The sequence below is a fragment of the Rutilus rutilus genome (genome assembly GCF_951802725.1).
Source record: "Rutilus rutilus genome assembly, chromosome: 1".
NCBI lineage: Eukaryota > Metazoa > Chordata > Actinopteri > Cypriniformes > Leuciscidae > Rutilus > Rutilus rutilus.
In genome coordinates this window covers 78,868,772-78,893,959 of record NC_140209.1, presented here as the reverse complement: position 1 = coordinate 78,893,959, position 25,188 = coordinate 78,868,772, and the positions used below count along the sequence as shown (strand labels likewise).

At 39.6% G+C, this 25,188-nt stretch overlaps 1 protein-coding gene and 1 long non-coding RNA gene across 3 annotated transcripts; one reads left to right on the top strand and one right to left on the bottom strand.

The window, feature by feature from the left end:
• Positions 1 to 15,471: 15,471 nt before the first annotated feature.
• LOC311297571 lies at positions 15,472 to 17,712 on the top strand. The gene is made up of 2 exons (XR_014628832.1): positions 15,472 to 15,655; positions 16,234 to 17,712. It is a non-coding gene; the product is annotated as an uncharacterized lncRNA (long non-coding RNA).
• A 400-nt stretch (positions 17,713 to 18,112) lies between these two features.
• On the bottom strand, positions 18,113 to 21,378 carry LOC311301261 (uncharacterized protein). Of its 2 annotated transcripts, none has more exons than XM_084426230.1 (5): positions 20,446 to 21,378; positions 20,174 to 20,295; positions 19,714 to 19,877; positions 19,490 to 19,622; positions 18,113 to 18,809 (listed from the first exon to the last, which is right to left on the bottom strand). In XM_084426230.1, exons 1-5 carry the CDS (start codon positions 20,525 to 20,527, stop codon positions 18,303 to 18,305), a joined length of 1,008 nt encoding a protein of 335 aa, XP_084282356.1. In that variant the 5' UTR covers positions 20,528 to 21,378; the 3' UTR covers positions 18,113 to 18,302. The 2 variants fall into 2 exon arrangements, with proteins under 2 accessions (XP_084282356.1, XP_084282357.1); XM_084426231.1 differs by having other exon boundaries at positions 18,113 to 18,764.
• Positions 21,379 to 25,188: the final 3,810 nt, after the last annotated feature.

Here is a 25,188-nt window from a genome sequence, read left to right as displayed (position 1 = left end):
GCCTGTACAGGGGTTTGGAATTCAGACCGCCCTGGCGATTTATGTAGGACACCACTGCCATGTTGTCCGAACGGACTATGACGTGTTGGTCCTTGATTCGGGGACAAAAACGCGCCAGCGCGTTGTGCACTGCCAGCATTTCTAGGCAGTTTATGTGTTGGAGCTTTTCCCGTTCCGACCATAGGCCGAAGGACGGTCTGCCGTCGAGCAGAGCTCCCCATCCCGAGGTGGATGCGTCCGTAGACACCATCTTCACCCTCGAGGAAGTCCCCAGGCTTACACCTGATTGGTACCAGTCGTTCGCCATCCAAGGTACCAGGGCTGTGACACAGTCCTGATCAACCTTGAGGCGCAAATGACCGGACACCCACGCTCTGCGCGGAACCCGCGCTTTCAACCAGAACTGCAGCGGGCGCATGCGGAGCAAGCCCAGCCGGAGAACTGACGATGCTGAGGCCATGAGACCCAGCATCCTTTGAAATTTTCTGAGCGGGGTGAAAGCGCCGTGGCGGAAAGACATCGCCGCGCGCTGAATGTTCAGCACGCGCTGTGGCGACAGCCGCGCTGTCATAGACTGTGAGTCCAGAACTATACCCAGAAACGGAATCGTTTGGCTGGGGTTCAGTGAACTCTTCGCCCAATTGACCGTTATACCAAGATTCTCGAGGTGATCGAGTAAAATGGCTCTGTGCTCTATGAGCTGAGATCGTGATTGGGCTAGGATCAACCAGTCGTCCAAATAGTTCAGCACTCGCATGCCTCTGAGTCTGAGAGGAGCGAGCGCTGCGTCCATGCATTTCGTAAAAGTACGAGGTGCCAGGGACAAGCCGAAAGGCAGGACTGTATACTGGTATGTCTGACCCTCGAAGGCGAATCTCAAGAATCGCCTGTGATGTGACGCTATCTGTATTTGAAAATACGCGTCCTTCAGATCTATCGACATGAACCAGTCTTCTCGGCGAACATGCGCGAGAATTTTGCTGGTTGTGAGCATTTTGAAACGGCGTTTCACTAATACTCTGTTCAGTCGTCTTAGATCCAGAATGGGTCTGATACCGCCGTCCTTTTTGGGGACTAGAAAGTATCTGCTGTATATCCCCTGTTCGCTTTGAACTCGGGGAACAAGCTCTATAGCCCCTTCAGTTTTGATATTTCGGCGCGAAGTAGGTGTGCTACATTCAGCGGTACCGAAGTTTCGACGCGCGCTGTGAAGCGCGGAGGGCGTCGATAAAACTGTAGCGAGAAGCCTCTCTTTATAATGCCTAAGACCCAGTCCGAAACCCCTGGAAGCGCTGCCCATGCATCTGCATGGTTGGCTAGGGGCCGGATACAGAGCGCGCTCTGTTCGCCGTGCGACAGAGGTGCTACGGGGCTCACAAACATAGGCGTTATGCCTGCGGCATTTGAGGCGGGGGGTGCGCTTAATACAGCGGGCGGAGCGCTCGCCCTCGACCTTACAACAGTGTTTGACTGAGTGAGGGAGGGCTGCGCGAGCCCCGCGGGACTCATGTGTGCGAGTAGATGTGGGCTGGGAGCGGGCACATTTACTGCTTGGGGCGCGCGCGCTCACAGGTCTCGTTTTTACAGAGAGCCTGTGATCTGATAGACATAGTGTTCGTGGGCACTGAGTAGTGGGCACTTTTACTATGTGGGGGGCGCAATCGACCTGAGTCGATTTTATTTGCGCGAGCCCTGAGTGCAGGGCTGTGCTTATGTGTATGGATGGGCACAGAGGAGTGGGCATCGACACTACATTTATAGCACCATCGGCCGTGGCCGGGACACCAGAAATCACACTCTTTTCGAGACATATCTGGGTAGCCATAAAAACGGCTTTTGAGTGCAGGCAAGCGGGCACTTGTACAGGCTTGCGCTTTGCAGAGAACGCTGGGACAGCCGCGAAGCTTGGGGCTGAGACAGCGAGGCGCTTGGGTGGGAGGCCGGCCGCAACGGGACTCACACACCTGCGCTTTCCTAGGCGGGCTAGGACTTCTTCGGGACCTCTGGTTTCACCACAATCCTCGGTCGCGGGGCGCCGGGCGCTCGATCGAGAGCGGGGTCTCGAGCTGCGCTGTTGAGGCTGCTGCGAAGAGGGGGCCGAAGGCGGCGGCTGAGGCTGTGCGGTTCGCGGGGTCCGTTTGTCTCGACCCGCCGCGGAACCAGAGCGCTTCGGAAGGAAGTGCTTGAAGGCTTGAGACGCTTTCTGGGCTTCGGTAAATCTCTCTACGAACTCGGAGAGAGAAGAACCAAAGAGGCCAGCGGAAGACAGCGGGGCGTCGAGAAACGCGATGCGCTCGGAATCGGCCATCTCCGTGAGCGTCAGCCATAAGTGCCTCTCAGCGACAGTGGCGGAAGCCATACAGCGTCCCATGGCTTGTGCGGCAGCTTTGGTGGCTCGGAGCGTGAGGTCCGAAGCACTCCTCAAATCCGCAATACAGACAGCATCAGGTCCAACCTCGTCCCATTTACGGAGGAGATCACCCTGGAAAATCTGTAATGTAGCCATGGTGTGTAGCGCTGACGCGGCTTGCCCAGCGGCGGAGAATATTCGCGCGAGCAGCGTCGACGTCATGCGGCAGGCTTTTGAAGGCAACACCGGTTTAGTTCGCCGTCCAGCAGAGGGCGGGCACAGATGGGTCGCTATAGCCTGTTCCACCGGCGGCAGAGAGAGGTAGCCTAGTTCATTCGCCTTGTCCAAAGAGGAGAATGCAGGCGACACAGATGAGCGCGTACGCGCAGAGTAGGGCGCGTTCCAGGCCTTCGCAACTTCTTCATGTAACTCAGGAAGAAAAGGAGCGGGCTTAGATTCCGGAGAATTGCGCTCACCTGGGAGGAAGCTACCATCGAGCCGGGTGCGAGAGGGGGGCTCCGGTGCAGACCACTCGAGGTCGAGGTTCGCCGCGGCCAACGCGAGCACTCGCATGAGCTCCGTCTCGATGCTGGCTCTCACTGAGGGCTTTCGGGCTGGAGGCGCGAGGTCCTCAGAGCTCGCCCAATCCTCGCTGCCTGAAGCGAGGAGAGAACAGGAATCCTTTTCCCCCGACGCGGCCTCCGAAACAACTTCCTCTGATGAAGCGGCGGCAGGCTGCGGGCGCTGAGCATCAGGAAGTGATTCGGGGGAGGTCGGTGAAGCTGGCGGGCGAACCGGCGAGCTTGGTCGGGGTGGAGAGGGTTCCGGGACCCGCTGCGAGCGGCGCTTCTTACGGCGCTTCTTACGGCGCGGCATCGCTCAAGCCCCTGCCCCTTTTGTCTCAAAATGTATTGTGCCCCTCTCTAATAAATGTAAATAATAATAATTATTAAAATAAATATTATAATAAATAACAATACACTTATACACCATTGCCACGAACAATAATAATAAAAACAAATATTAAATATTATTTTTTTGACGGAAGCATTTGGCGGAGGTGAAGTGGCAGTAGGCGGAGTTCTTTTTTTCAGCGCTATGTACGCAACAGTTCGCCGCGAGTCTTCAAACTGTACGGGCAGCAGGTAACATTAAGCTAATACAGAAAAGTTACATTTATCCTACCATGCTACTGTAAAAGTTGCGGCAGCATGTGAGTTATGCTTAACAATCATAAAAGTATTACTCAATTTCAGCCGCATTCTGAGTCTGACAATGTCATTCGTTTTTGTCCAGGCCATAGCAAGTGTAATTAGCTTGGGGAAATACATCTAGTGAAAGGAAATTTCATGTCCAAGGAAAAGTCCATGTCCAGCTCTAAATTGTAAGGAATTTATATCTTTGATTTCATAGTACACTTTACAATAAGGTTCATTTGTTTATTATTCATATTAACTAACATTAACTAATCATGAGCAAAACAACTAAAAACATTACAGATCATGTACAAAGTAAAAAATCATCAATTGCCAGAAAGAATCCAAGGGTTGTTCACAGAAAGAGAATGCCAACATGACTTAAGGGGAACTTGTACAGTTCAAAAAGAACATAGGACCAATGCAAAATACCATTGTATTTCAGTTAAAGGTGTAAATATATGGAATAGCTGTCATGAGGAACTAAAAATATGTGGGGCACTTAATAAGTAAAAGAAACTATTTAAAAAGAATGCACTGAAACTATATGAAACCATTTAAAGAATGATAAATGAACAAGCTGCTTTTGTATTTGGATTGTGCAATGGTATTGCATAGGAAATACTAATGTTTTTGTATTCTGTTTATATTTGTTTGTCAACATAATGATGTAAGACAATAATTATTTTTATTTTTTATTAAAATATGAGATGTTTTAAAAAGGTAGGCATTATAAGCAAGAGCTTCAGCCTACACCTGTTTCAGACTGTGCTGTTGTTTGTTAGCTCAACTGTGTCTGAAACTAAACTAAACATTTGTTAGGCTACTGTAGGCCTATTTGTTAATCTTAGTTAATTATACAACTTTTAATTGTTTGTTCATATTATGTCACAGTCAGTGCATTAACTAATGTTAACAAATACAACTTTTGATTTTATTAAAGTTTTAGTAAAGGCTGAAATTAATATTAACTAAGATTAATAAATTGTGTATAAGTGTAGTTCATTATTAGTTCATGTTAATACATTTAACTAATGAAACCTTATTGTAAAGTGTTACTGATTTCATGATAGCTAACACTTTATTGAATACATAGGCCTACAATTTATAACATCAACATAACTAAACATGAATTCCTCATAATTACCGACTTGATTCTCTGTTTTGTTTGGTAATGTAAATAATAATTAGTTATATTATCATCATTTCCGAGAGAGGCTCTCTGACCTACTGCTGCTCTCCATCGAGTGAGATATTCCAAATGATTGTGAGGAAGTCATTAAAATAGATTAAACACAACAGACAGACGGATACTGCTTTAAATACAGGTGATTTATTTAAAAAATAAATGTTTTTTAAAAAAAGTGCCCTTTTTGGTCCTTCCGCCCCTGCCCCGGAGGAGGTCTGTGCACGCCACTGTATATATATATATGTGTTGTGAGTTATATATATATATGTGTTGTGAGTTATATATATATATATATATATATATATATATATATATATATATATATATACAGATGTGGCCTTTAAAAATGCGCGTCTCAGAGAAAAGAATGCCACGAGCACTTTCGAAATTCTGCGGGATCGTGCAGAAGGGGGATTAGGTGTTGGACGCAGGAAATACTAAAACCTGTAGATGGCAGTCGTGTTTCATGTGGCCATACTGAGTTGACGAAGTATGACGAATACAATGTTTTCTTTTGCCAGTTACATAAACAGTCCCATATTCTTCATAAAAATCCGACTCAAACGCGCATCATTTGTCTTATTTTTTTTTTTCTGTGTACTTACAGTAGAAGAGACGTGATGTAGGCTATGATAACTGAGTCTTATAACACAATAATTTGCGAAGACCTTTAAAGAGACCGAGATCATTTGCGCAATATCATTATCTAATTTTACATTTAGTTCATTTTTGCATCTTAACGTTTTAAATAGTTTTAACATGGTTGTAATGCGCTTTTCTGCATTACACACAGTACTTTTTATACTATCATGTTTCCCTTATAGGCGTCGATTTCGGTGGGGACGGTGGGTACGCACCCACCAGATTTCGTCATGAGTCATTTTGTACCCACCACTTTTAACTTCAGTCCATATTAATTTGACTTTTGGTTCGATTTTTTTTTACCGTTTTCAGTGGTTATGAGGAGCTAAATTAATTTAACCTGAGATGTGCGTTATATCGCTTTTTGATCATTCTTTGTGTTGTCGAATTTTGACACAGTTTCATTATTTGTTCATAATAATTTGATTCATAATTATGTCATTTTTTTCTAAAAGTAAAAAAAAAAAAAAAAGTTTTTTCTAAAAGCAATATTCTAAAGAGATACAAAGACATTGTACGTGTACCCACCAGATTTCGTCATGAGTCATTTTGTACCCACCACTTTTAACTTCCGTTGACCGTTTTCAGTGGTTATGAGGAGCAATATGAGAGAAAAAATTTGTAATCATTGTCTGACACAACAAAAAAATATATAATATTCATTTTATTTTAATTTTCGTGTTCGCATTTATGAGGGAAAAAACAACGTGTCAGTTTATGGTTATGGACGTGAGCGCTCTAAAAGCGGCAATAAAAGTCTGCTTTAAAACTTTCACAGAGACCTCAAACAGCTGCCTTTCTTTAAATTGAATTTCGTTTTGTATTAATTATATCTTAATTTTAATCAATGTTTCGTGAACCAATTGCCTGGATTTAAGAAGTAAATATAGCAGACAATCACGACATTGGAGGCGCCGGCGATATCTTATAAATGAACCGAAACTCAGCGTGTAATGCACATTCACATTTACAGTGTATTTAGACACATTTAGACGCATTCATAATCATTACTTTTACCGGTTCTTTGTGGCAAGCTTTATGCGTGCGGTCGTGCGCTTGAGTGCGGCTATATAGTAAACGCTCATGATCCATATGATATAAGTAGGCTAATTAAATTAATATAAAGGGGCGATTTGTCCACGAATTACTTAAATGAACAACTAGCCTAATATAGTCGACTAGAAAAAAAAACTTTTAGTCGAAAGCAGCCCGTATCCCACATATTTTTGAACCAGGCAACAGGACATCTGTGTTGAGCGAGGCCGAGGACCCTGAGCGGAATGAACGAGCGGAGCGGAATATTCAGAAATGTGCTCTCCACTCACGAGCTCTGATCGGAACAAACCCGAACCTCACTGTCTGCTGAACTTGCAGAATCATCAAAATATAATATTTTCTAAAGAAGAATTTTAAAACTTTATTGGTGGTAGTTGAGGAGAATTCCTCTTTCCATATCTAAATCATTTCGAGTGCAATATAAATGTATCATATTGTTATTCTTATTATATAAGAATAATACGTATTTTTTACAACATTTTTAACATATAGAGAATATAAGTTTAGCGTGTTGTGTGTATTTCCTAATTATAAGCTTTTGGTGAAATTGCAACAAAACTAAAAGAGTAAAAGTGCATAAAAACATAAAAACATGGCGTCGTCTCAAGAAATATCTGCGTACACACTAAACCACTGAAACCGACTCAAAACGATGTAGCCTAGTATACATACCAGACCAGGCACTGTAATTCTGCCACAGACATACACTAAAAACGGAGAAGACTTAAAGCATGCGCATAAACCTTGCGCGCTATACAACAATAATATTAGGCACAGTATAGCTTCTTTTTTTTCTTTTCTTTTTTTATCAAAAACTTTGTTGAACAATATGAACAACCATAAATGGTCTGGTACAAAATATGAGTCACGATATTCGATAGTTAACGGACGCTTAAAGCTTGCCACAAAGAACTGGCAAAAGTAATCATGTGTCAAATATAGCAAGGAGACATTTTAATTGTTTACTAATAAACTAGTGTTTTATGTGTCAGTCAAAGATGTTGACAATGCTGACTCGTCATCTTTGCAGATATTGTGAACGTGCTTATAGAGAGAAATGCACACTTACATAAGAGAGTTGTCTGTTTCTTTTCGTTTTGAATTGTTTTGTTTAAAAGTGGACATTTCAAGCTTTCTAGATACATTTTTGAGTTTCGGTTCATTTATGAGACGAGCTCAGTTCACGAGCAATGCAAGTTATATCGCGCCGGTGCCTCCATTTCCTGATTAAATCGTCTTAAATGCGTCTCCGTGTGGACAGAAACCAATGTATTCTTCCTGATTTAATCACGTAAAACACAAGTCTAAACACAAGCACCACTCTTCTGAATGATGGTAACCACAAACCTCCAAGAGTTTGTAAACCAATTGTTTGTAAAACATATTTAATATTTACAAATTCAAAAAAAAAAAAAAAAATGTTTTACAGTGTATAAATAAAACGACATGAAGAAAGTTATTTCCAAAATGTAATTAATTGCACAGTCTTTGTTTTAGCTGCTTGTTTTAGCTGCTACCAATTGCACAGAGTCAAGAAATTACAACCACCCACCCCCCAGGTCTGCCGATTGCTACCCCCAATGCTAATCGATCTCCTCTCAGGGAATCAAAAGAAAACCGTTTTTCCTGTTTTCACCAGCGTGTGGGCGGGGTTTTAATCCCTTGCAGTTCCTTTGTTTAAATGCTATTTAAGCAAATATACTATACATACGCTTTAAGTTATTTCAAATTAATGTTTATAGCTTAATTTGTTGATATCGCGTAACTTAATTTGACATATGTTGATATAACCAACTGACATTGTAGATTCCATTGCATGCCAGGAAGATTATGCTTTGTTTTAAGTAATGAGCATTTACTATAATATAGCCGCACTCAAGCGCACGACCGCTCGCATAAAGCTTTCCACAAAGAACCGGTAAAAGTAATGATTATGAATGCGTCTAAATGTGTCTAAATACACTGTAAATGTGAATGTGCATTACACGCTGAGTTTCGGTTCATTTATGAGATATCGCCGGCGCCTCCAATGTCGTGATTGTCTGCTATATTTACTTAAAATCCAGGCAATTGGTTCACAAAACATTGATTAAAATTAAGACATAATTAATACAAAACGAAATTCGATTTAAAGAAAGGCAGCTGTTTGAGGTCTCTGTGAAAGTTTTAAAGCAGTCTTTTAGTGCCGCTTTTAGAGCGCTCACGTCCATAACCATAAACTGACACGTTGTTTTTTCCCTCATAAATGCGAACACGAAAATTAAAATAAAATGAATATTATATATTTTTTTTTGTGTCAGACAATGATTACAAAAATGTTCTCTCATATTGCTCCTCATAACCACTGAAAACGGTCAACGGAAGTTAAAAGTGGTGGGTACAAAATGACTCATGACGAAATCTGGTGGGTACACGTACAATGTCTTTGTATCTCTTTAGAATATTGCTTTTAGAAAAACTTTTAGTTTTTTTACTTTTACTTTTAGAAGAAAAACGACATAATTATGAATCAAATTATTATGAACAAGTAATGAAACTGTGTCAAAATTCGACAACACAAATAATGATCAAAAAGCGATATAACGCACATCTCAGGTTAAATTAATTATATAAAAAACAGGGAACATTTTGTAAAAGCAAAACTGAACAAAATGCATACTTAAAATAATTGTATTAGGCTATGTGTTACCGAATATTTAATACCACTTCCCCATAATGTTGTAATTATTTTTTTAAAACAACATCTGTCAAACTGTCAATCAGATACCTCTTATCTGGTCATTTTTATTTTATTTTAGAAGTCATAACTGTTGATCACCCTTTGTATGGAATTTGTGAATATGAAAATTTAGAAGATTTACAAACTGTCGGCAAGACCTCAAACCAACCCCGGACATTCTGAGACTAACGTGGAAAAATCTTTATGCTTAATGCATTAAGACAGTTCAATTAAACTATTTATTAATAATGTAATGGCAAATCAGATGCGCCCAAAATATAAATGCTACGCGTTGTGCTGCAACATTACCTCACAAGAAATATCTGCACAAGAACAATCATACAAGAAATATCTGCACGAATTAAGAATCTGGGTAAGTCGCATTATTTAATTGCATTATGTTAGGATGATTTTGTGTATATATATAAAAAATACTGCTGGGTTTTTACAGGCAGAGTCACGTGTAGGCTATTATGCTCACACTAAATTCTCTGTTGCACTTATATAAATGCGCATTGCATGCACAATCATAGTTGTACAAAAAAGTTATGCGCTGGCAAGAACGTCACTTTGCTGTTTTAATAAAAGCAATGTTAAATATTCTGCATGCACTCATCTCCTGGAAACCACAGCAATGACAAAGCATATAAAAATTCGTAAACGTTGTCCAATACCCCTTCTTGTCTTAATGAACCTTTTGCATTTACAAATATTTTCAAATGTCTGTATAATACAGTAGCCTACTGTAAATATTTGTGTCTATTACTATTTATAATTTATATTTTATTGTGGATGTTTTCTCACAATCATGACGTAATGTGAAGTAAAAGAAAAAAATCTAATGTAAAGTTGTTTTTTATGCGCCACCTGGTGGATATTCTGTGAAGCGAAACACATTGAGGGATTTTTTAAGTAGGCCCCCCCCCCCCCGAAAGCACTTGCAGAATTCTGCGAGACTCTACAAGACGAATTGCCGAATGCCGCGGGAGAAAACGCGCGTTTTTAAAGGCCACATCTGTATATATATATATATATATATATATATATATATACAGTAAGCGGCGACCAATCGCTCGAAAATAGCGTTTGTCTCCGACGGGCCGCGGAAGGGCCGCCTTTGGTATAACGAAGGTGGGGTGGCGGTTGGCCCGCGGGCCGGCCGCGGAACGAATAGAGAAGAAGAATAAAGATAAGCATGTAGCCTATCAGACAATGACAATATTTTATACAAAACGAAACCATCAACACAGTCCAGCATCAGACAACAGCGCAGCATGTTAACATGGGTGTCGACGATGCTTGATAGGCAGAACACTCTCCCAGTCCCAGACTCTCCCAAATTCCCTCTGCACGCAATAGGACAGCACTTCAACCAACCAGAGCGTTTTCCCAACAGCAGAGCTTAGTTGATAGATTCAACTTTTGCCAAAACGACGAACACATCTTCCTTTTTTTAAGAATGACTTAAGTGCCGTTCTTTGCTCTTTTCTCAAAGAAAAACTTAACTCCAAGTCCTCCAGAGTCGCGGACAAAGCCGATTCGAAAGACTGTTCTCCAGCAGCCGTCATTCTTTGTTTTCAAGTGGCAGCCAGGTCACCGTCGCAACTCTGTCGTCATATGTTAAGCCCGCCCCGCCTACTCTATACACGACGTGATTGGCCTGACCCAATCTGGGTTTTTGCAGCTAGAAGGTGTATTGAGAGTTGCTAGACTGCCCTGGCTGCAAAATACATTTTGCTGCCTTTAGGGTGCATCTAGATTTCTAGGCTACTAATACGCACCAAAGCCTATGTTTACCTGTTGCCGAGGTAACGGGCACGTGATCGGCTCAGAATGCATTTTCAAAATGCACATTGAATTTTGCTACATTCATTGCGTGACACTTAATGGAAATGCAATCGCAAGTGTCTTAACTCAACTGTGAGTGTAAATGCAATTAAGAAAAAATTACATTTAAATTACAATTTTGCCACAGTTTTTGCTTGAACATGTTAAACATATCTTATAATTTCTGTAATACATTTAAATTTTAATTTTGCAACTTAATTAAACGCAATTTTGCAGCGTTAAAAATGTATTCAATTTACATATTAAAACTAGTGTATGAAATGGCAAATGTAACTTATATAATTGAATTTTAATTTTGCACGAAACATTGCACAAATGTATGGGGAAATTAAAATTTAAAATCAGAAATGCATTGCCATTTTACATATTGCATTGTCATTTTGCATATTACATTTCAAATAGAATATTGCTACACATAAACTTCCGTACACACACACACAAACACACACACACACACTGGCTATATAAGGACATTAATCTTACTACTAATACTACTAATAAGTAAGTATACTAATACTTACTACTCTTACTACTAATAATCCCACAAGCTCATTTTCATTTTTATGCGGATGATACCGTTATTTATTGTAAGGCTGCAACTTTACACCAAGCTTTTTCACATCTACAAACCGCTTTCAATCTTGTTCAGGCACAACTGTATCATCTTAAACTAGTTTTAAATGTTGAGAAAACTAAGACTATGCTCTTTTCAAAATCTAAGAAGTCTCTTGAAAGTCTTCCAAATATTTATACATGGAGAACAGATTGAACAAGTCAAATTGTATAAGTACTTGGGTATATTAATTGATGATCAGCTCTCTTTTAAGTTGCACATTGAAAAATTGGTACAGAAGCTCAAATTAAAAATAGGATTTTATTTTAGAAACAAAGCCTGTTTTTCTTGGAAAACCAGGAAGAGATTGGTTGCTGCAACATTTCTCACTGCACTTCATTATGGTGACCTGATCTATAGAAATGCGCCTGATAAATGTTTATCTTTATTGGATACTGTCTTTCATAGTGCACTAAGATTTGTGACTGGATGTAAAGCATCAACACATCATTGTACTTTGTATAAAATGACAAAATGGCCTTCATTATCAATGAGGAGGCACATTCATTGGCTTATGTTTATTTATAAGTCTATGTTGAATATGCTCCCTTCTTATCTTTGCACTTATATGTCTCGCAGCAACTGTTCCTACAATTTGCGTTCTGGTAATTTGTATTTGTTGTCTGTACCTATGGTCCGTACAGAGCTTGGTAAGAAGGCCTTTAGTTATGCAGCCCCTTCCACATGGAACACATTGCAGATTGATTTGAAGTTGCAAAATCTGATTTCATTTGGTCAATTTAAACATTACATGAAATCTTTGGAAATAGATGCTATAAATTGCTGTCACTGCTTTTAATATGTATTTTTAAGTAGTCTTATGCTGATTGTTTATGTTTATGTATGTGTGTTTGTTGTTTATATTTGTTACTGTGTGCTGTCAATACACTGTCATCTTGGCCAGGTCTCTCTTGGAAAAGAGGTTTTAAATCTCAATGAGAACCTGGTTAAATAAAGGTTAAATAAAATAAAAAAAATTAATGCACTTCATCAACACAGCCACTCTGAGAGTCACTTCAGCAGCATTTTAGCTTCATTCGAGAAAAACTATCATCATATCAAAACACAGAGGACCCTATCTTGCACCCAGCGCAATTGACTTTGTACACCAACGCATGTATCATTCCTATTTTGCACCCGCGCAAAGCGCGCTTTTCCCTCCACAGAAGCACGTCGCTAAACTAGGGAATGAACTTGCGCTCCCTGGGCGGTTCAGCGCAAAAAAGGAGGCGTGTTCCGGCGCAAACGTTCCTTCATGCTATTTTACAGGTTTAGAAAACAATTGCGCCACTAACCAGGAAAAAATAGTTTAAAGTCAGTGGCGCGTTGCGCATGTTATTAATATGCTATTTTAAGGGCGCATGCTTGGCCATAATCAATGTAGCGTGTGCACGCGCATACACTTTGATTCTCTCATCTACACAGAAGCAGCAGTTTTCATTTTTGCAAATCATACATTATTACGATAGATAGATAGATAGATAGATAGATAGATAGATAGATAGATAGATAGATAGATAGATAGATAGATAGATAGATAATTTATTATAAAAGCATACATCTAGCTTACACATTTACCCAAATTATCATACGCCTGTTTAACCGAAGTTAATTTGGGTGTGTTTCTCCATCCCCAACGTCCCTGACGAGAACGTCGGTCTCCTCGGCTGTGAAGCGCTCCTGGCGTGCGCCTGGCAAATCCGCCGTTATTATAGGAATCCGCTTTAGAACAAGCGCGCCTGCTCTTAAAGGGACTGTGAGATGACGCTCTGATTGGTTTATTTCACGTTACGCCCAAACCACACCTATGAATAATAAAGCTACTTCAGACCAACTCATTTTAGATTTGCGCCTGGCGCAAGAGTCATTTATCCCGCCGGGAAAATAGCAACAGCGCCAAGACCCGCCCACAAAGTTACTTGCGCTTTGCGCTTTGACACTTGCGTTTCAGATCGTTAAAATAGGGCCCAGAGAGACTCAAAGGTCTACACGGCAACCCGTCAAAATAAAAGTTTGGTTTAACCTTTGAAGAAAGTTTTGCTTAAATCATTACATTTTAAATAATTGATTTTAACAATTTAATTAAACCATTAAAAGGGAAATTTTTACTTCACAAGAAATGTATTCACGTAATTGATTTAATTGAAAGTTGTTTTTTGTTTTGCTTTAATTTCTAGACATTTTTTAGATGCATAAAACAGCTTTAATAATATACAAACAAAAGCAGATTTTTTAACTAACTGTTCTGATAACTTATGACCAGTGTTGGGAACGTTACTTTAAAAAAGTAATTAGTTATAGTTACTCACTACTTGTTCCAAAAAGTAACTGAGTTAGTAACTGAATTACTCTATAATAAAAGTAACTCGTTACCAGAGAAAGTAACTATTTGCGTTACTGTTAAAAAAAAAGTTGCAAAGAATTTGGAAACACTTGTAACGATCGTTACTGTGTATTCATGTTCATCACATTATAGTGCAGTGTGCCCTTTAAGAGAGATGGTTACGTCACTCATGACGTGTACTATGCGTGATGACATTGTAGGAGATGAGTTGAGACCATTGTAGATGCTAGACGTGCTCTACCCTTTTCCTGTATATTTTATTTGTTGACTAAGTTTTGTGACGCTAAGAAAGAGTAGCTCTCATGTATGAGAGGATTGCATTGCCTGTGCACTTATCATTAAATGTGCGTGATACAGCCTTTTCCGCCTTCAAGCTCTTTCTTCCCTCGATTTCTCTCGAGTTATCCGGTCCAAGCGTTACACACTTTGCAGTTTGAATGTCCTGTATAAACAAAATTACGGAACGTTTTTATGTTTCCACTATTCGATCGCGTCCGCGCCTCACACACACACACACACACACACACACACACACACAAGTAAACACTTTGCGACTTTTCGATCGCGCCTGCGCCTCTCTCGCTCTCTCTCTCTCTCCCTCTCTCTTTCTCGCGTGTCTAACAGTAGTTCCGCATAAATTAATTAATTAATTTGTACGCGAGTTTTATTTATTTGTATACCGTGTATTCTCCGTGTAAATGTGTATGCACCGATCGAATCTCTGTTTAGCTGGTGTGTGCGGTGCGTGTGCTGCCATGTGTGTAAAGGTAAAAACACACATCAAGCGAGCCAGGGGTGCGTTCGTATTACACAGTTTATTCAATCAATGCAAAGTAACGCGTCCAGTAATGTTAACGGCGTTGTAACGACGGGAAAAGTAATACCCGTTACTGAAAAAATAACGTCGTTAGGGACTGTTCGTTATTTATTTAAGGGGCCACCGGAGGAGTTTTGAGATCTGTTGTCAAAAAAGACATGACCCTCCCTTCGCCAGCAATACATTTTTTCTATGACCCTCCAAAATGATTGTGAAAAAAGGCATGACCCTCCCCGATAATTTATTGATTAGAAAGCAAGAGTTTATGGTTTAAAAAACAAACACACAATGGCTATCTGAACATCTTTGCCAAGCGCAAAACTGGTTTGCGCTTGGCAAAGATGTTCAGATAGCCATTGTGTGTTTGTTTTTAAACCATAAACTCTTGCTTTCTCATCTTGGGCTGTAACGATAGACCAAACCTACGATTCGGTTCGTATCACGATTTTTGATTTTAGATTTGAAAAAAAAATCATGTTTTCGGTGCTGATGCGGTGTAACCCCCAATTTCCACCAGATGCGTAACGGCTGCGGAACGGCTCCGCTGCGTGACAGCTCCGTGTTCCGTCGTCCGTCAATACCCACCAGGTCCGGATTTGTTGCGGAACGGCTGCGTCCATGACTGACAGCTGAAGTCACGAGGACCCACGAGATCTCGCTAATTCACGTATGATCGCGCGATATATAGTTTCTATAGGGATGGCTAGTGCCTACGTCATCGTAGCCAAATACGTCACTTCCGTGTCCAAACCGAATTGGGCTAGAATGGTGCAGTGCTGTGTCCCAAGTTGTAACAACAGAAATGATGTCAATAAAACGATTAGTTACTACCGCTTTCCTTTGGATGACAACGAGAAGAGGAGATGGCTTAAACTGATACGGTAAGCTGGATATCTAACCATGAAAAATACATTTAAGTGCGGGCTAGCGCCAGTATTTGCGCTAAACGTTAGCCGAGATAACGTTACCTGTTGCTGTTAACGATGGAGTGGGGCCACATAAAATAATCGAGATTAAAGTCATTATTTACGGGAATAAAGTTGCCATTTACTAGTTTAATGTGACTGAGTTTAAAGTCGTTATTTATGAGAATCAACTAGCTAGTTATTTATGAAAAGTCATATTGTAAGATATTAAACTTTTTTACAAAAAACAAACATTTTACAAGAATGAACGAGATTAATTACGAGATATACGTAATATTTTACAGAATTAAGTCGTTTACAAGTCCTTTTTTTAGATTTACGTGACAATTTACCAGAATAAAGTCAGTATTTACATTTTTGAGAATGAAGCCATTAACAATATAAAAGTCACTATTTATGTATATACAGTTGCCAAATTGTGTTGCTTTTGTGGAACAGGGGTGAGAGGGACAAGGGTTCTGCACTGGCAGAACCTACTTCTTTTTGTTTATCGCCACAGAGTTCTTTATGTAATGTTTTTTTCTTTTATCCAGGCGTAAAGATTTCACACCTAACTACAACTCAAGGGTCTGTGGATGGCATTTTCCACATGGCAAAGCAGCGGGGCCCACACGGTTTGCCTGGAATGAGGGAAAGGCTTTTCCTCACATCAGCCAGCCGACCAAACGGCAAAAGAAAATGCTCCCGGCGACTGTAGAGGACGAAGGAGGAGCTGAACCAGGCCCAAGTCACCTTGACACTGCTCAGAAGACCCCAAGTAGTTCAAGTGTTTTGGTGCTTGAAATTGAGAATAAGATGCTCAGAAAAGAAAATGACAAACTGAAGAAAGAATTGGAGAAACAAAAACAAACATTTTCATTTAGTCAAATATCCTCCCACCCAGACATAGTCAACTATTACACTGGCTTGCCAGATGCTGCCACAGTCTTATTTTTGGAGACCCTTCTTTCCAAATTTGATCTCCAGTATCACTTTGATTGGAACGTCCAAAAAATGCCCTTAATCGATCAGCTGCTCTTGACTTTGATGAAACTCTGACTGAATTGTGGTCTTGTTGACCTTTCTGTGAGGTTTAACTGCTGCCGGGCCACAGTCACCAACATCTTTATCACCATCTCCAGTGCCCTGTATGACATTTTGTATGTCGGCATGATGGAAAACAAAATTCCTTCCAGATTCAAGAACCAAACCTCCCTGCCACATTGCTTCCAACCATTTCCCAATTGTCGGATTGTGCTCGACTGTACTGAAGTACCTGTGTCCAACACAGAAAGTTTGGACACCCAAAGTCATCTGTACAGTCATTACAAAGGAGGTACCACGCTTAAGGCTCTGATTGGTGTGGCACCTAATGGATTCATTACCTTCGCCAGTGACCTGTATGGTGGAAGCACATCGGACAAAGCAATAACAGCAGACTGCGGAGTACTTCAACAGCTAGAAGCAGGTGACATGGTGATGGCTGACAAGGGCTTCACTATTCGTGACATTTTACCTGCAGGTGTTTCACTGAACATCCCAACATTCCTTGTCAACGGACAGTTCACAATGGAGGAAATCAACCACAACAGACTTATTGCCAGTGCAAGAGTTCATGTGGAGCGTTCTATTCAGCGCCTGAAAACATTTCACATTTTGTCATACATTCCGTACCAGTATAAAAAGCATGCAAACAAGATACTGAAAGTGTGTGTTTCTCTCACAAATTTACAGACACCCATCCTCCGTGAAATAGCATGAATTTCCTCTCACTGTTTGCCACAATGCCATCATCAGCATTGAATTTTTCTTTAACTGTATTCCATATGAACTGTATCAATGTTGTTTTTTACTTGCTAATCAATTTTCCTAAACTCACATGTTAAATGTTATATTTTTTTAAAGGTTTGTTATACATATTATCAACACAACTGTGTTTGATCCTCCATAAGCTGAATGAATAATTTTGTTCCGTTTGACAGCCTGGATGCAACTGAAGCTGAACAAGACAATTAAAAAGTCTTCACACTGATTATGTTGCTCCCACTCAATTTATTTGAACTGCATGTTACTGCTTTTCTTTTTCTTTTTTAGAATAAATAAAACAACAAAACACACAAACATCATTTTAACTGGTACAAATGCACAGATATTGATATATACAAATTGGGAGAGGCTACAACATTCAAACTGAAAATAATGCTTTAGAACTAGGAATGTCAAGATTAACTGATTTTTACAATAACCGCGGTCCATAAATCCACTCAAACGCATGAAGTCAATGGCAGGTTCATAAGTTAAATGTGAAAATCTTATTTTCATAGCGGCCAAAGGAAGAGTTAAAAAAAAAAAGGATCATGTGCAGCCGCGTTTGTCACGTAAAAATGGACATGAACCGTGTAAACACATGGAAAGACATAGATCTTTCAAAAACATCCACATAAATCTGCTTTCTTATAGCTAGCTAGGTAGGTATAGGTATTGCTAATAATGATAATAATAATAATAATAATAATGATATTCTACTGCCTATTTATAAGTTTACTTTTTATTATATTACTTTTTTATATATATTTGAATCCTGACATCCCTATTTAGAACATGTAAACAAATGCAGGGTTAATCATTTAATATCGGAGAGAATATGGGGCAGGAAAATGTCCTTATAAAATGTTTCTAAAACACTAATGTTGTTTGCCCAAGCTGGATCTTTATGGATGAACAGAATTACAACATCCAGCGGAGTCCATACCACCAGGTGGCATGTGCCAGCTCCCGTAAGGTACAGGTTGCCCTGAATTTGATGCCAGTAGTTGTGAGTCGGCTTCATTTTCAGTAGGCCAGTAACTTCATCCAGTTTGAGATAAAAGTCCTTTGCCTCTGCTGCCTGAATTATGGTCTTGTTTCTGGCTGCATAAGGACATTTCACCTCAATGATGCAGTCAGCAGATACTGTCCCATCTGGAGAGCCACCAAGCAGGCCACTGTCAGAGAGAAACACTCCGCTCTCCTGGATGGTCACACCAGTGCGCTTCATGTACTCTTCTTTAGCCTTTGGCTCATGAACGATTCCCCAATCACAAGCCTGGGGGTTGAAAGGGAATTTCATACACAATGGCATCACAAGGTGCTTTATAAAGGGAGAGAAGGAAAGAAATATCAGCCCAACCCTTGTAGTACAATCTTTGTTTACACTTGTTTGATTTAAAAATTACCCTAGGGTCTCTATGTGGGTTTTTTCTGCCACCAAAGGGTGATATGTAGAACTAATTGACAATAACCTTCACTGTATTTGAGAGTAAAAACATTTTTGGTGAAGAAACTTAATTGTACATAAATTTTGAATATGTGATAAAAAATAATGTAAACGGTCTAAAATACACTGTGGGCAAATTTACAACCCTTTCAAACCTAGTTTTGGCTGTTTAAAAGCCACAACCATTACAGCTGAAAAAACCTCTGATAAAAAAATTTGATCAACCTTTTTTCCCCAAACACTATTCATCAAGCTCAGACCTGATCAAAACAATTATTTTTTTGTTTTTAAATAATGGATTTTAACCTTGTGAATGCCTTTCATATGTGATTTCACTGCAGTGTCATGGTTGAATGAAAAATTGTGGTTATAATGGGAGTTGCTGGGGAGTATTACTTAAAATTTGATGCTGCAGAAAAAGTAATGTGCCAAAGCAGATGTTTTCACAAGTCTTTGGAAGATCCAGGAGTGTGATAGCATATAACAAATATAACTAAAGGATATGTTTTATTACAGTACCCAAGGGTTAAAAGAACTTTGTGTCCATCACTTACATGAGCTCCTTGCTTGAAGTTGTAATGACCAAGCAGCGTTTTGAATAATGAAGGAGGGTAAGAGTTCCTCTTCACTGCCGCCAACACAAGACCAAAGTTGCTGGCTGTAACTCTCTTCTTGCGATATGCCATCCTGTTATAAAGAAACACACAACAGTTAACCTCACAGTCACTAATGACTTTTAGTACACATGAAATCAATCGATCCTTGTATGTATTATTACCATAAGTCATTCTGAGTTTGCCCAACTGTGGCCCTCTCGATGGCTTCCTTTTGTTGTGGGCTCACAGCAAGGGATGAAAGGAGATGTTGAGCTTTGTCCTCACAATACCCGGAGTTGGCCAATATCCCATCAAAAGTTTTGACGTGATGGCAGGGGTCAAAAGTCTGTCCCAACAAATATCATTGAATCAGAATAACAACAATTAGATCCCTTCATGTCAACATTGTTCACAGACATACATATATTGAGTTGCCTTGTGTACGAAATGCGCGGTTTGAATAAAGTTAAAATTAAAGTCTGAACAGGTTTATGTCTGATTTGCAATTTAAATCTGTGGATATGTCAAACTAAATTTACCATCTTACTAGGGATATCGTCAATCTTTGTAACTGATTTAATGTTGTGTACATGTGAAGTTTCTGATAAAGCAGGACATGAAACAACAAAACACAAGTCAAACCTGAGGCAGTGCAGGAGGTTCTGGAGCTAATATCCAACCCAGACCTGTAAAACGGTCAAGCTGTGCCAGAGATGACGATGCCCATTCTCTGTCCTCCGGGGTGACAGGGCGTTTAATTCCAGCTGAAAAAATAGCATAAAGGATATGATGGTAACTGCTATCTAACCCAGGCTTAGATTTTACTATGAAAAGAAAACATATGGTCATTGTTTTTCCAATGATAACAAAACAGAAAGCATGACAGATATTTCCAAGTTACTCGAAGAACTAACCTTGTGATGTGGAAGGTGCAATCACAGACACTTTCTTGGCCGTGATTTGCTCTGTTTTGGGTGTCGTGGGCCTCTTCCACATACACTCGACATCCGTGCGGGTGAAGTTCTTCTCAGCCCAAATGAGGAGGGCTGCAACATGGTGGCACTTGGACCTCCCGATGGCACAAGAGCAAGAACTTGCCTTCACTTCCTGTCCCTCAACGTGTACCTGAGTGAAATCAACTTTGCTAACCCTCACAAAAAACTCTTAACAATGCTAAGAGGCAAAGCTTTGTAGTGCACTCTGTAAGCCTGCACTGCTAACTTTTTTTTATTATAGTATGTTTATTTTTTTATTGTTTATACTTTTTGCCCCCTGAAGTCTGGTAGTCACTGTATAAGATACCTCCTATATTTACTATTTAATTGTTCGTTTCCTGTCTATTCTGCACACCCTGAGTGTTTTCTTGAGAGCTGAATGTAACAAGTGAATTGTGAGATCAATAAAGGTTTTTCTTATCTTTGTGTTGCACTAGGTGGAGCCAACAACTAGTTAGGTAACGTCTAATCTGTATTGGGCGAGCAATACTTTTCCAGAGTTTTAAGTTGTCAACAAACCATAGGTACTTATTCTAACATAGCTAAGTACAATAGTTAACGTTACACTTGTACAGTAAAGTTAGCTTGGTGGCCGACAGCCTTATGTTAGCGAGGTAACGGTAGCTACTAAAAACTTGTAACGTTTGAACCGTGACAAATGTACAATCTTTTTATGGTAAAGGGCGACAGCTTAATGTTTGATTAACAATTTGTTTTATGCTCATATAAAACAACAAAAGTCATAGAAATTTGTGCCATTTGACGAGTCACTCAAGAGTCGGGACCTCACCTCAACCTCGTAAACTTTACTTTTCATTGAAGCCTGTACTTTCCCTTTCAGACTTCCACCTGCCAGCACACTAACAAAAGTGACCGGTTCCTTAGCTACTGCCATTGTGTTTACATTAGACGCAGCGGCTTGGACACGGAAGTGATGTCGTGACGTCACACTAGCCATCCCTATAAACAGAACGTTATGAGGAATGGCATATTATGACGTTTTCAAGGTGTAGTGTAGGGAAATATGATCCGCCATGATCACGGTGTATTTTATTTAGAAAATTAACCGGATCTTTTATTTTGTTTTGGTTTGTTCTGTTTTTTTGCTCGACTTCCTGTCCTGCGCATTCTGCCCTGTAGTGCTGCGGAGCTCTCCGGCATCCGGCAAAAATAGAAGCTCTGCGTATCTGCTCCGGAGGGCTGCGGATCGCCGGAGTCGGAACGCAGCTGTACCGCATTCAGTGGAAATACACTCATTGACTTTAATGGAAACCTATTGCCTCCGCCGCCGTGCCGGAGCCGCAACGCAGCCGTAACGCAGCCGGTGGAAATTGGGGGTGACTCGTTCAACATGTGGGTGGCGTTGCGAATAAAGCATCTAAAAGCTGTCACAAAGAACCGGCAAAAGTAATGATTATTAATATGTCATATAGCTAGGAGACATTTTAATTGTTTATTAATAAACAAGTGTTTTCTGTGTCGACTGCAAATATAAGGTTGACGATGCGTTGCGATCTTCTCAGAACGCGCCAGAGAGAAATGCACATTTCATAAGCAGAAAGCAGTCTTTTTTCCTTCGTTTTGAATTGTTCTGTTTAAAAGTAGACATTTCAAGCTTTTTATATATTTCTGAGGTCTGTGAGGCAAGTAGCATAGCACGCTGAGTTTCGGTTCATTTATGAGACAAGAGTCCAGTTCACTCGCCCGCGCCTCCGTGTGTCATGATTATATTTTCTACTTTATTTAGACTACTTCTTATTTATTAAATCCAGATGAAAGATTGATTAAAATTAAGATAAAATTAATAAAAAAAAACGAAATTCACTTTAAAGAAAGGCTTTGTGCTTTCTGTTTGAGGTCTCTGTGAAATTTTTAAAGTCGCTTCAGAGCCGTCATGCCCGTAATGGAGAACTGTCACGCCCGCAACATTGTTTTTTTTTTTTTTTCACATAAATGCGAACACGAAAAATAAAATAAAAATAATATAATATTTTATGTTCTGTGGAGGCCGATCTTTATTCATCCAGTGGGTAGGCTATATATATTTTGGTTTGCACAGTGTAATTTATAGAATTACTAAAAAATATTTTACATGCACCTAAAAGTTAAAGATTTTTTTTTGTGTCACGTCACATGTGTATTTCCCTCATATTAAATATAAAACGCATGTGTAGACTGATATTTTTCTAATGTCTTGACTCCTTTGAGATGTTTCAAATAAATGCATTTTCTGAGAATTTTTATTTTAAGTTTTGACTGCAAATGTCACGTCCATTCACTGGAATTGCCCAATTTTAACGAAATTATCCTCAACTAGTTTTTGTGGTGTAGGTCTATGTATTTTATGTTAACTTAACCCTCGTGTTATGTTGGAATTCTGTGCACTCCCCTTATGGTCCGGGTCAAATTGACCCGCATTGGATTCAATACAATTCCTCAAAAATCACACTATGAAAAACAACAAAGATTCAGGTTCAAACTGTAAACTTTTAATATCAGCATTTGTCAAATATTCCAAAAAATATATATCTGAAGATATGATTTAATGAAAATGCCCTTAGAAGTCAGTTTTCTATACATACATATACATGCACTAACATTTGCATAGCATTTATGTACAAATAAAAAAGTTCCTGTGCAAAACTAAACTTGTAGTTAGGCACTGGTTTGGTATAAAAAAGTCCATTTCATGCTGTGCAGGGCCCCACCACCCCTCTCGAATCAATGTAAATGGTACGACCCGCAGGTCAGGTGCTTCTGCTACGGACGCGGACCCGCGGTGAATCAGTTGATGAGAGACAGGAGGAGCTGGAGTGAGCTGTGATAGGAACTAGGAAGACAGGGGAAGAGTCATGTCTTTCCTTAAGAAAGGAAATTAAGGGGCTCAAAAACGAAAAGAAAAGAAGATTAAAGAGAGAAAGGCAAATGAGGGCAAGCAGTTGCTCACTCAGTTTTTTTAAAAGAAAGGTGAGCTCCAAATGTATCATTGAGCATTGACATTGTTTTAACATAAATATCTACTCCAGGTTGAATAGCACGATACATTTATGTTCGTACTCTGTTTGAATAATATACCAATACTTTATAGTATCACACCCTACATACAGGGATGCAAACAGCGTGCTTTTCGGCGCCTCGCGCTTTTTTCACGTCAGTTTGGGTGACAAAAGTCATCTGAAGCCATTCCATAGCTTAATGTGAGGGACAGACGTCTAATTACATCATTAAAGTTTACGGAAACTCGTTTTCCCTCCTCTGCGGCTGTCAATCATTCTCCATTCAGTAGCAGCTAACGTTATTCAAACAGCGCGCGCGCGCCTCTGCCGGTTACAGCAGGATGCACGGTAAAACTCTCTCCAATATGATATATTAACATTATAATGCTTGATCTGTAGAGAAAAGGCTGTGGATTTGCATAAAATGACTTTATTTTGTTGGAGTTTGTTGCTGTTTTTAAACGACTCGCTACCGTGTGCCTGTTAGATCACAAACAGCACAAGGACTATAAATCGGCATCAAACGCACAATAACTGGAATTTAAAACTGTGAAGAAACAAATGATCAATAAACTGTTGGACAGATAAACACTAGGATTTGTGCGCTCGACATGTCTTCGCTTTGTGCCGTGAACTTTTAAATGCACACTTGCTGTGACTCCATGTCGCTTTGAGCACATCATTCTGCACCCGCGATGCGCATACACGCTCTGTTTTGAAGCGTTTCATTTTATCATGGTTTTGCGCACTGAAAGATTATTAAAAGCCTATATTTTTTTATACCTAGCCTGCTCAATACATTTAAAATAAGCATAATTTAATTGTGTATTATTTCTGTTTAGTGTAGCGTAGGCTATATAAATACACTTCTAAATTCTTGACATTAATATATAAATATAAAATTGAGAAATGTATGATTGCCTGATTGAATTTTATAAGAGTACTAATAGCAATTTGTTTTTATTAACGTGTAGATTTGATAAAATTACTGTGCAGATTTTTTCAAGAATTACTTTTTGCTGCTGATTTATACACTCGATAAGTTTAATAAAAATACATAATACATTTATGTAATATTTAAAGGTGTTAACCGTAATCTTACACTGCAAAAATCAGAAGTTTACATAAAAACACTGTATATTTCCCTCCATTGTCAAAATCTAACACCCGCAAAAATCGTTAGCGCCTATTTTTACCGCATTGCTATGAAAATTAGCTCGCGCACGCTCTTACATTAAGTACAGGATTGTTCTCAGTTTAATGCACATCTTAATGATTGAAAATGACTTATTTTAAAAACGTAATTCAAAGACTGAATGTCTAGTTTGGCGGTTAGTGTACCCTGTGATTCTATAGTCTGCATTTATTTTAAACAGACAAATAATCATCAATTAACTTGTACTTTTGACAATAAAACAAAAATATATTAATCAGAGTGTGGCTTATTTTGTTTACATTTTAAATGTTTCTATGATAAAAATGCAATACCCCACCCATTGGTATCACTATGGTATTTGGTACGGGGGCCCAGCAAGATGGTTTGTACCCAGGGCCCAAAATTTGGTGCTACGCCCCTGGTGCCATCACTCGCATTTTCCTATCAACAGTGGAAACAACTTAAATACTCCATCATTTCTGGTCATACAGAAAATAATAATACATCAGT

Coding starts and splice junctions, on each gene's coding strand:
- LOC311301261 (XM_084426230.1), bottom strand. CDS start 20,527: ATGTGGAAGAGGCCCACGACACCCAAAACAGAGCAAATCACGGCCAAG. Junction 20,296..20,445: donor TGCACCTTCCACATCACAAG/GTTAGTTCTTCG, acceptor CTATTTTTTCAG/CTGGAATTAAACGCCCTGTC. Junction 18,810..19,489: donor ACTTCAAGCAAGGAGCTCAT/GTAAGTGATGGA, acceptor CCCTTTATAAAG/CACCTTGTGATGCCATTGTG.